An 11,539-nucleotide genomic window follows, 5' to 3' on the forward strand; every position below is an offset into this window, starting at 1 on the left:
CTCCAGCCATGCCCTCCCCAGTAAACTTTATGACTCTCTAATTTAATGCCCATGGGGCGTTTCCACCCCTCCCAGGTGCTGCCAGGCCCCTACCCAGCCTTGCTGAGGGTTAGGATGCAGGAATCCAAATCCAAACCCGTCTGCTCCTTGGAGCAGCCAGAAAATGCTCTGCAATCTCTGGGGCTTTCCCTGCTCTGCCCCCACCAGTGCCCCCCTTCCCTGACTCCAAACTCAAGCTGAGCTCTGCCCTGAGCAGAGTTTTCTGCCTTATCCATGGGAGAAAGAGGCATCACAGCGAAATGCGTCAGAGGGGAGCAAAGAGCAAAGTCCCTTGGAGAAAGTGGCTGGAGGAAAAGTGCTGGAATGGGGAGGCTGGAGGTGACAGCTCGGGGGAGGAGGGTACTTACAGGCTGCGAGCCATGGCAGTCATCTTCCCGGCGGGGCTGCCTTTCCCTTGGCTTTCCATCTCTTTCTCTTGGCAGAGTCTGAAAGGAGAGGGCAGAAAGGATCTGTAAAAACACCCCCAAACACGGACTCAGACCCTAAAGCCACCCCGTCCCTCTGCACGGTGTCACCCCATGACCCTGGGGACAGGCAGCCTTTGGGAAGGGCAAGTCCTGGCCAAGAAGTGTCCCAGTGTGGGGACAGAGCTGTCCCTCCTCTTCCCACCGTCCCTATGTCTCGCTGCCAGGTCTGCCCTCCTCGTGTGCCACCCCATTTCACCGTGCAGAGCAGTCTGAATAAACAGATCTGTGCAACAGGCACACACAGCCCCAGCCCCTGCACTGCAGGATTCACAGTCACAACCTCCCCTCGACCCCAGGGTGGTCCAGGGGTCCTCCAGTTCCCACCCCTGCTCCAAGCACCTTACCCCTGGGCTAAGGGCCTTCCCTGTGGGCACGGGCACCCTGGGGTGGCCAGCGGAGCAGCGAGCCCTCCAGCATGTTTGGATTGCCCAAGGCTCCCCTCCCGGGAGCTCTGGAGCCGGGCAGGGCAGCAGGGCTGTCCCTCCTTCCCCTGTCACTGCATCAGCAGTGCCTGCCCACGTCAGGCTGGAGCAGAGTCCAGCCCGGGCTCTGCTCCTGGCAAGGCACACGCCTGGCTCCTCCTGGGAATTGGGTTCCAGGGAACCACCACGGCTCTGGGTCCTTCCATGGATTCACCAGGAGGAGCAATAAGGGTCAGTCCTCCGTTTTGCTGCTCTGAAAACCCCAAATCTCCATTTTTTTTTTCCTTCCTGGGATCTCCTTGCTGAGGGCAGCTGCCAGAGGCATCTTTGTGCTCCCCAGCCCCATCAGCAGCCAGGGAGGGAGGTGCCAGCTCAGAAAAAAATGAGGTTTGTGGGCTTGATATCCACTGGGAGCCAGGAAGAAGGAGAAATCTTCAACCAGCACTTTGCAAAAATGGCAGACCCCAATCTTGACGGGGCAAGAGTGGGGACAAAGGGACCCTGCACCACTGGAGGTGGCCCACAGGGATGTACCAACATACTGGTGGGGAGCAGGCCGGGGCGGAGAGCCCAGGAAACAGCTGATACCAGAAGGAGAGGTCTAAAACAAGTGAAAAAGAACATTTTTTCACCTCTCGTCCCCTGTTCTGACAGAGCAGAAGGGTCTGTCCCCGAGCCAGGAGATTGGGGTGCTCTGGAAATTCACTGTGGCCCAGCAGCTCCCGTCTCCCAGCCCTGGAATCAGCCACCTGATCCGCCCCGGGTGGCAACTCACCCCGCCATCGACACCACTGCACAACTTCAGGGAGTCAGCGCTCAGCTTATAAATATTTAAACCCAGAAGGAGCCGTGTACTCCTGTAAAATGCGACTTATTACACAAGCGCAGCCTCCCTTCGCCCCAGCGCTGAGCTAATGAACATTTGGGGCTCTCCAGAAAGATCTTTCGCAGCTTGAAAACCAGGTCAGGGCAAAATCCAAGGTCCTGGTCCTCGTGTGCGGGATTTCTGCGCCCTCCAGCTGGGGTATGTTGGATTTACCACCCCGGTGGGCGCAGAAAACGCCGCTAAGATGGAATCACAGCTGAGGCTGCTCCTCCAGCTGCCTCTTCCCGACATCCCGGCCGGGTTTTGGGGTGCAGGGCCGGCCCCACACTCTGGGAGAGGCTGCATCTGCAGCCCGCAGCACTGACAGGCTCCCACCAGCCCGGCTGCCTCATGCAGCAATTCACAGTTTCATACAGTATTAAGAGCTGCTGACGCCTCGTGAAAAAGCTGTGAAAAGCTTCTATTTGGGGAAAGTTCCTCTTATAACGGTGCATCCTGTGGCTTCTCTGTTTCCCTTTTCTCCTGGTTCTCTTTGCCGTGGAGAGCACAAAAAATAGGCGGATAATGTTGCCAACCAGCCTGGGCTCTTCAGCAGGGAAGGAAAATAACCCTCCAAGCAGCTTCCCCCCCAGGGAATTCATTCTCACATTGCAGCCAGGGAGCTGCTGTGGGTGCGGGGTGGGTGCCTGGGTGCTGATGGTCAATGGGAAGGGGGAAAATGAGACCCTCGTGGGTCTGGCTGCAGGCAGCACCCGGCACAGAGCGTGGTGTGGGGTCTGGGGGGGCTGCATGTCTCCTAACGGGGGAAAAAATGCTGGGTTTGTTTGTTTTAGACTTTTCCCTCTGTGTCAGCTGTTTCCTGGGCCCTCCTCCCCACTCTGCTCCCCAGCAGCGTGGTGGCACATCCCGGTCCTGCCATCTTCTTTCACCCCCACTGCTCTCCCCCGTTTAAAAAAAAAACCACAACTATATTAAAACATCAAAGAACGAGGAGTCTGTTTCTAAGCAACTGTCTCCAAGAAGGGATGGAGAGCAGAGGAAGGGGAAGAAGCGATGCTGGGTGGGGGGAGAAAACTCGTGGGGATCCCAGAGCTCCTGTTTGGGGTGAGGGAGGGAAGGAACGGCCTGAAAAGAGGGAACATGGGGTGTCAGACAGCGCTGGGAGCAGGCCAGGAGCGGGGAAATCACCCTCTTCCATCATCACAGAGCCCGGCTGCAAGTCCTGGCCTGCGGGAGGGAGGCCTCACCTCGTGCCCTCGCTTGTGAAACAGCTCCCAAATCCCCAAAACCACTTCCTACCCTAACGGCTCCCGGCCGGAGGAAGCGGCAGCACCTCCCTGCCTTGGCAGGAGGCTCGGGGAGGGCGGTGGCACCAGCCTTTGGTGGCTGCAGGGACGTCCTGACGACCTGCCAGGAGACATCAACACCCCTTATTGGAGCGGGGAGAGCCGCTGGTTCCATCCGCGCTGCTCCCGGGGTGGGGGGAAAGGAGGGTGGATTCGTCCCACGCTGGAAGATCTGTACCCCCAGGGCTTAGTGTCACCCATGGCTTCGCCTGAGCACCCACCTCGCTGCCCACGGGCCACTTGTTAAGCCCTGAGGGCCACCAGCACACCCAGAGGAGCCTCTTGGGGTCGGACACCCCAAATCCCGACAGCTCAAAGGGGAGCAAAGGGGCCGTGAGGGAACGAGGGGCTGGAGGGTTTGCATCACTTGGGGGCTGGAAACAGCCTCGGGGACACTCAGATCACCTCCTGTGCATGAACCAGCCCCTCTCCCACTCACTTCCCAACCCCCAAATCCCGTAAACCTCTATCCCCCACCACCCACATAACTTCCCGGCGGAGAAACCCCCCCAGCCTCGCCATCCCAGGAGCAGCCCTGGCGAATCCCTGGGGAGAAATGGGGAGGCAGAAATGCTCCGGGGGGTAGATGTACCCCGCGGTTACCTGTGTGCACCGGCCCTGCGCCGTCCCGTCCAGCGGCTCTTCCCTCCGCTCCAGCAGCCGCCTTCCCTTTCCAGGTGCTAACTGGCCCGGACAGGTAGGACCCATTTTTATACGCTCGCCCACGTGATCCAAACAAATGCCCTAGGGATGAGTTTTTGCACTGACACAAGGAAAGGGGCTGGGACTGAAACCTGTTGGACCACAATCCGAGCTCAGCGGGGCAGGAATTTTCCACTCCGGAGCCGCTCTGGGTGCGCCGGCGGCGCGGCACGCGCCGGGGCCTGCATCTCCCTTGCTCCCCAAAATCCCGCCGCCCTGAGCTTCCCAAGTCTTTCCAGACTTGTTCCTAAGTGCTTCCTGTATTGCAGCAGGAGTAAACCAACCCGTGGGATGGTTCCAGGATGGAGGGATGGATGGGAAGCGTGAAGGAATATGCTTGAGGCACTGATTACATCTTAAGTTCTGCAAAGCGTTTGGTATTTTTTCCCCGTGGTCCCTTGGAAGAAAACACAGCAGAAGATGCCAACAGGGGTGAGGAACAGGGAGGAATCCTTTGCTCTTGGAAAAAGGTGCTCCCTTGTAGCTTTGGGGCTTGGGGACGGTACTTCTGACCAGGTTTTGAGGTGGTATTTTTTTATTTGGAGCTGCCCAGCCTGCGGGTCCCGCACTGGGATGCTCCTCACGGCTCCCCAGGGATGCTGCCGGCGTGGTGCTGTGGGAAGGCAGGCAGGTCCCGGGGCAGGGTGAGTCCAGGTGACCAGAGATGACCAGGACGGGAGTGGAAAAGGGAGGGTGAGCTTTGGAGCAGTGAGTCAATGGGAACCAGGGGACCGCGGAGATGGCCACGGGCCACGGAAAGGAGAGGTGGCTGAATCAGTGGGAACAACTGGTGACTCAATGGGAAAGGAGGGAGCTGCCGGGGTGCTGGTGAGCTGCATGTGGGCTTTGAAGGGCCCAGGAGGAGGCCCTCGTGCTGGGAAGGCTCCGTTTTGGCTGCTCTGCTCGGAGGGACGGGAGCGCGGCCGCAGAAATGCTGGCTGCGGGTACCGATGGAGCTGATAAGAGTGGGAACGTGCTGCTCGGCACACACGGGGCGCTCGGGCCAGGTCTTGCCTCACCTCACCTCCTAATTGAGATGCTGCTGCGCCCCGGGCGCCTCTGCCGCGGAGCGGGGCTAGCACCGGGGCTTACTCACCCCTCCAGTATGTTCTGTCCCCTCTGGGGGCACAGCTACTTGCTCTGGCTCGAGTTACGAAGGGAACTGAGGGGGTTTTTTACGCCTATTTCTGCGGCAGGTACTTAAAAGCTCCCCTTTTGCTGGGTCACAGAGCAAGGAAAACGTTCCCTGCCCGGAGCGATGGCTCGTTTGCAGCTGCTTTGCCCCCTGTGCTGCTTGGAGCATCTGCAAATGGCCCTGATGTCCCAAAATCGCTCTCTTCAGGCTGGGGGGGTCGCCCAGGGTGGGGTCTCAGCTTTTACTCAGCCTCTGAGCCGGGCTCAGGGCTCAGCCCTGCCAAGAAGCTGGTCCTGGGCTGGGGCTGTGCCAGACCCGGCTGGGCACGGGCTGCCCTCCAGTGCTGGCTCCTCCGGGACCGGGGATACTGCTGCTGTAAGGAGGGATAGGTGGGTAAGGGGGGGCTCTGCTGGCTGCGTTGGGGGTGCCAGGGCTGTTTTCTCTCACTTTGCAGCAGGTTGGTTTGTTGGGGTGTCAGGGCAGGGCCTTTGTAACCCTGCTGGTGTGGGGAGCTGGAGAAAAAGGGGCGTTTTGGGGTCTCCTCCTGAGCCAGGGTGCCAAGGGGCTGGGAAAAACGACTGGGGGCTGGGAGAACCCTCTGGAAATGATAAAGCTCAGGGGAGTTGCCCCCACTCCTTCCAGCCCACAGAGCAGCTTTGGGGGGGGGCCTGGGGCTGGTCTCTGCAAGGAGCTGGGACTCAGCTGAGCTCGTTAAACCTGTACAAACCCCTGCTGCAAACCAGTTAAACCCATTTAGGGAAGGGTTAAGCCAGTTTAGTGTGATTTGGGAGTCTATTGATGCAAAGGTTAATCTGGTATAAGTGCATCAACAGCGGGGATTTGAACCAATTTAACTGTTCTGGCTCCCTGTTTTCCCTGTGTGACTTAAGGGAGGGTCCAACCTGTGCTTCCACTTCATCCCAGCCTGCAGAGAGCCGTGGAAAGAGGGAGAAAATAACCCAGAGACTGAAGGGATGAGCAGGCTGAATCTGAAACGATGCTATTTATAGCCATCCCTGCCCAGCCGGCCTAAATTCCACGCAGGTCCCCAAGCCCAGCTGGCAAGGGGGTGGGGTGGGGGGAGCAGCAGGATGGGCGGCCAAGCCGAGGGGGTCCTGCCTTGCCCATCACCCCTCGCCGGGGAGGCTCGTGGGGCCGGGCTGAGCCCCACCTGAGTCAGAGCAGAGGATGCTCCTTCCTCATCCGCAGCTTCTCATTAACCCGCTGCCCCAGGGCTTTCCCACGAGCCTCATCCAGCCGGGCCCCGAGACCTGGAGGAGGCGGTTGTTTATTTTATTTTTTTTTTCCCCGCTGTCATTCCCCGAAGGGCTGTAATCACAATTAGAGCGTCCACGAGGCACGGGGCAGAGATCCACCTCCTCACCGGGGCTGGAGTGTCCTGGAGAAGGAGCGTATGTGTGTGTGTGTGTGTGTGGAGGGGTAAAAGGTGGAAAAGCCTGGCTGACCCTTCCCTAACCCAATCCCGCTGTCGTACCCTGCCCACACAGCTCCCCAGCGCAGCGGAGGCCACACCTGAGGGTTTCTCAACGCTTTCCCTCCGCGCTGCTGTCGCGTGTCGGTGTTGCAGCAACGCTCAGCGGCTTTTCCCGTCTCCAGGAGCGGGATAGGATCGGGGGCTGGCTGGAATTTGAGCCAGGAATCTAAAGAGGTGCCGAGCGGTTCCGCCGGTGCGAAAAGGGAAGGAATGCGAGCGGGATGCGATTTGGCAGAGTCCCGGTGAGCAGCGGGCTGGGGCTGCGTGTGCCAGCACCGCTGGGAGCCGGGATCTACCGGGCTGAGGGAGCTGCTGGAGGAGGAGAGGCTCCCGCACCGCTCTGCGCCTGCCTTGTGACTGCGAAACCAATGTGCTTAATATAGGCCAAGCGAAAACATTCTTCCCAAAATAGAAGACCTTCCTCCAGAAGGAGCCGCAGCTCCGGCAGGAGCAGTCACAAGGTACCTGCCGAGGCAGGGGTGGGCTCTGCCAGGTGTTGGTTGTGCAACGTTGCGCGTCCAGCAGTGTGGGACCGGCCGGCTGCCACCAAGGTCACCTCCCCCGGGCCCCGCGTCCTCCCGGTGACCTTCCCCGAACGTGCCAACCGCTCCCGGGTGCCAGATGCTGCTCTGGGAGAGGAGTTCACGGCTGGGGCGGTTTTGGGAGGTGGGTGGCCGCCCCCCCCTCCCGTGCCTGAGCCACGAATGGCCACGGGTGGAGGTGCTGCCGTGTCTGGTGCTCCGTGCCGGGCTGGGGGTGCTGTCAGATGCTGCAGGGGATGGAATGTGTCCCTGCTGGAGCTGAGGTTTTGGGATGGGGCCGGCAGGAGAAAGGGGTGATTCCCCGTGTGATGCAGCGTGGGGGCGGCTCTGTGGGCTGCTGCCAGGCTCAGGGGACTGTACCCTGCTGTGTGCTCGGTGCCTGGAAAATATCGCATATTCCTCCTCTCCCGAGGGCTCCTGTGATGCTCAGCTGAGGCAGAGGGAGGGGGGCTGGTGCCAAGGAAGGTTTTGGGGGGCACAGCAGCCCTGGCTCTGCGCTGGTGGTTGGTTGGTGCTGCACTGGCACCTTCTGCTGTGAGGAGCTTGAAGGTAAAAAGCATCCCCTCCCTGATCCCACAAGATTCCTGCTCAGAGGACTCTGCAGGATGCTGCGGGTCCAACCCCTTCTTTTTGGGGCTCTGACCCTTCCCCTTCAGCCACTCACGACCTTCCCACCGCTGCTGGTGACAGTGATGTTTAATCCAGCCTGACCAGACACAGCTTCCTGCCAGGAAAATGGGGCAGGAGAGGGGGGGGGGTGGGGGAGTTCAGGGCTGGAGCTTTGGCAGGTATAAAGAGAAAAGCCAAAAATCCTTCTGTGTTAATCTGCCAGGCTGCACCAGGGATCTGTACCTGGTGCTCTGCACAATGCAGAGCTCTGCTGTTCCAGCCTGCAGGCCCACAGGGGCCTGGCTTGGGATGGGGGATAAATACAACCCCCTCACTCTGTATTTTACCCCAACATCTTGTTAATGCTGTAGAGACACAAAAATCCAGGCTCAGCTCTTGAACCTTTTGTGATCTGGGGTCTTTAACCCCTGACCCCAGCGTGGCATTAGACAGACCCTGCCCCATCCCTTAAATCCACTTAAAATTCTCCAAGGAGGAGACTCAGCCCCACAAGTCAGTGCAGATGCAAATTTATGGGCTGTCCTGGGATAAATGGGTTTTTTAGCTCACAAAGCTCTCGCCCTGAGGGTTGGCTGGGACAAGGTGAAGGCGACCTTGAGGTCGTTCAGTTGGAGCAGGGAATGAAGTTGTTGGCCATGCAAGGAGGGAAATGTGAGGGTAACCTGTGGAGAGGGGAGATAAGAGGCCCAGCAAGGCCAGGGCACGAGTGGAGGTGCAGCAGGTTATGAATGGAGAGAGAGAGAGGATGTGGTTTTCTGTTTCCTTTTCTGATTGCAATGGAATACAGGGCTGAAAAATGGGCTTCCTGCAGGGCCAAGATTGAGGGAATTCCCCTGGCCACCGAGGCTCTGCCAAGTCCTTTGCTTCCTACCCTCTTGCTGGTTGGTATCAACAGTGTAAATACTGCTTTTTTTTTCAGTGATTTGGTTTTTTTCAGCCTGCAGGAGTTGGTTTGTAGGAGCTCTTCAGGTCAGGTCCCTCAGTGGTGGCACTTCCAGGGGGAAACAGTCAGGGGGGGTGCCACCTGGAACTGGGATTTTTCTCCCAAATCAGAGGGAAATGCTGGATTTTGAAGGAAGAGCTGAGCTGGACTGATGCTTGGGGGTCTCAAGTGGGAGTATAAGGAGCATATTTATCGCTCAGAAATGCTTTTACTCACGAAAAGGAGAATAAACCCTTGCTTCCAAGAGCTTTGGCTCTCTGGCAAGAAAGGGATAGAGTTTTTAAATGGATTCAGTGGCGAGTTAAAACTCTGGGAGGAAATAACCCCCCCCTTTCCAAGTGCCAGGCTTCCTGTGTCACGGGACTGGGGCAGCTCAGGATCGGCGACTCCTCCCTGTCCCTGCAGGCAATTATTGTCTGGGGAGAGCTGAGGTCACCTGATGGCATGGGATGGAAGCAAGCTTAGATTCCGAGAAAACGGCCTTTGCCAGGGGGAGAAGATGAAACAATCGCTTCTGCACTGGTTTATCTCCAGCAGTGGCAGGAAGCTGCAGGATGGGGTGGGAAGTTTCCACAGCTTGCAAACAATGTGTTCTTGGCCCCTGTCAGCTTTCTTCTGACCCTTTAAAGTGAGTTTCTGATCTGGAAGCACCTGCTTTGCATTAAAACCCCCGGGATTAAGTAAACAAACTGCAGAAGAGCTGGAGGCTCTGCACATGTTGGAGCTTTGAGAGCCCATCAGATTCATCCAATGGCCTTGGGGTTCCTCCAGTACTTGTGTTTTTGGCTCCCCTTTTGTCCTAAGGCTCTCTGTGCACCCTGGGAAATATTTTTGGCACCTTGGCAGCATCTTATGGGGCTGTGGGAGAGTGTCCTTTCCTCTGCAAGCCCCAGTTGTGGCCCCACGGATCAGCCCGTGTGTAATTTGGCTCCCACACGGGTGCTTTGGCTTTCACAGGTGCTTTGTTGCTGTTAAAACAAGGCCCAGACTTCTCCCTCCCTTCCCTGCCTTGAGGTGGTTGCCTTTTATTAAGAGCCTTTTCATCCCTAAAATTAATGGGAAAATAATTTCCTGACCCATATTCTTAGTTTTGCCCAGCTGTGAAAGGCTTTTCAGTGGCTTTTAGAACTGTTTGCTGTGGATACAAATGCAATAATATATATATATTTTATATATATTTAAATAATCTCCTCCCAAATGAATTGATATTGGGACCAATGCAATATATATTTTTTTATGTATATATTTAAATAATCTCCTCCCAGATGAGGTGATAGAGGCAGTGCTTTGCTTCCTTGGCCTTCACATCATGGATTAACCAAATCAATCTTGCACTTGGCACCTCTGAAAGCTTTATTTTGATTCCCAAATATTGGGGGCCTCCTGGAAGCTGGGAGAACCAGAGCAGGAGGTGTGGGGTTTTCAGTAATGGCTTTGCCAAAAAAAAAAAAGTCTGAGGGATTTCAAGAGCAGGGCAGGATCTCCTCCTACCTCGTCTCACCCCCCTTTCATTTCAGGGGCAAATCCTGGATGAAAACCTTTTCCCCAGCCCTGAGCCTCGTCCTCACCACAACACCAGAGGCTTCCCAGCTGGAAAGACAGGATTCCTGCAGTCCTGCACTGCTTAGTCAGGAGAGGGAACACCCTGGGATTGCTGGGACAGGAGCCTGGCTCATGCTCCAGCCCTGCTTTGATGCCTCTGGATCCATGTCTTCCCATGGAAGGATCCTTCTCCCAAGGGGAAGCTGCTCCATGCAGGCCTCTTGTGTTTGCTTCTCCCCCATTCCTGGAGCTCCAGGCACAGGCTGAGCTCAGGAGGTGGATGATTCCCGTGGAAATTTCTCCCCGAGCAGGGGAAAGAAGATCTTCGTAATTACCCTGCAATAGGTTTTTATTAGGGAGAAAAAGCCAGAGTTCATCCTGTGTGAGATGCTGCAAAATTTGCTGCTCCCAGGAGTTTTCCTTCCAAAAAGCATCCCTAGGGGATCCCTCTGCACCTTGTCTATTGGCAAACCTGTTTTGTGCTAATCCTCAGGGGATCTCCAGGTGGAAGTGGCTGATATGACCTCTGTGTGAAGGGCTTTTCTCTGCCTCTAGCCCTGGGATAAAATATCCCTGTTCAGAGTTCATCCCACTTCTCTTTTGCTCCTTGTTTGGGGAACATCTGGTTACCCCAAGTAACCACTGCCAAGTGACTGCAGGAGCCAAGGGGACTAGAGGAGCTCCAGGAGAGCTGGAGAGGGATTTGGGACAAGAGATGGAGGGACAGGACACAGGGAATGGCTTCCTACTGCCAGAGAGGAGGGAGAGATGGGATACTGGGGAGAAATTCTTCCCTGTGAGGATGGTGAGGGCCTGGCACAGGTTGCCCAGAGAAGCTGTGGCTGCCCCATCCCTGGCTCTCCTGACTCATGTGAACCATCATCCCTGACTCCCCTGGGAACAGCATTACTCACGTGAGCCTGTTTGCAGGGATCGGGGCTCTAATTACGGGGCTGCAGCGTGGGAACCAGAGCCATTAGCCCCTAAACCCTCCAGACCATTCCCAGGACATTAATGTTTCTAATTAGTTGGAGCCTGGTGCCTCTCTCTCTCTCTCTCTCTCTCCCCAGGATGACAGTGCTGCTGGTCCTCGCTCGTGTTCTCTCTGCGTGCCGGCGCCTCATTATGTAATGATACAGTATGTGGTGTAATCCCTATTCCCAACTGGCTGGGGGATTTCTGCATGTGCCTCATCCCCAACCCATTAGGCAATGGAGGAGACTGGCAAATGAATGTTTGGGTCACGTCCTCCCTAATCAGCTAGGAAGCTTCCAGTGTGTTTGAGGGGGGTTGTGTGGGGTGTGAGGGGGAGGTTGGGCCGGTGAGGACCCCGGAGCTGTTGGGTCCGTTGGGGGCCGTTGGGGGGTTGAAACCCGTTGGCGGATCTCGAGCACCGAGAGCTGCCCCTTCTCTCTCTGGGGGGGTGTTT

The 11,539-nt window shown here is 56.9% G+C and overlaps 2 protein-coding genes across 4 annotated transcripts in view; one reads left to right on the plus strand and one right to left on the minus strand.

The window, feature by feature from the left end:
* The window catches only part of RHOBTB2 (Rho related BTB domain containing 2), a 16,284-nt gene extending 12,476 nt beyond the window's left edge, over positions 1-3,808 (minus strand). Inside the window, exons 1-2 of one of the 2 annotated variants that reach the window (XM_027906949.1) lie at positions 3,725-3,808; positions 408-485 (exon numbers count right to left, since the gene is read on the minus strand). In XM_027906949.1, coding sequence (XP_027762750.1) covers positions 408-466 — 59 coding nt within the window. In that variant the 5' untranslated portion in view covers positions 467-485; positions 3,725-3,808. Of the gene's footprint in view, positions 1-407; positions 486-871; positions 999-3,724 lie in introns of those variants that run through there. The other variant, XM_027906950.1, reaches the window with a different exon arrangement.
* A 1,511-nt stretch (positions 3,809-5,319) lies between these two features.
* PEBP4 (phosphatidylethanolamine binding protein 4) overlaps positions 5,320-11,539 on the plus strand; it is a 73,615-nt gene continuing 67,395 nt past the window's right edge. Inside the window, exon 1 of one of the 2 annotated variants that reach the window (XM_027906961.1) lies at positions 5,320-5,343. The gene's annotated coding sequence lies outside the window, so the exon portion shown is untranslated. Of the gene's footprint in view, positions 5,344-6,762; positions 6,915-11,539 lie in introns of those variants that run through there. The other variant, XM_027906960.1, reaches the window with a different exon arrangement.

The sequence above is a fragment of the Empidonax traillii genome, unplaced genomic scaffold (assembly GCF_003031625.1).
Source record: "Empidonax traillii isolate 1590-97213 ecotype Southwest subspecies unplaced genomic scaffold, ASM303162v1 scaffold1379:size164548, whole genome shotgun sequence".
Classification (NCBI taxonomy): domain Eukaryota; kingdom Metazoa; phylum Chordata; class Aves; order Passeriformes; family Tyrannidae; genus Empidonax; species Empidonax traillii.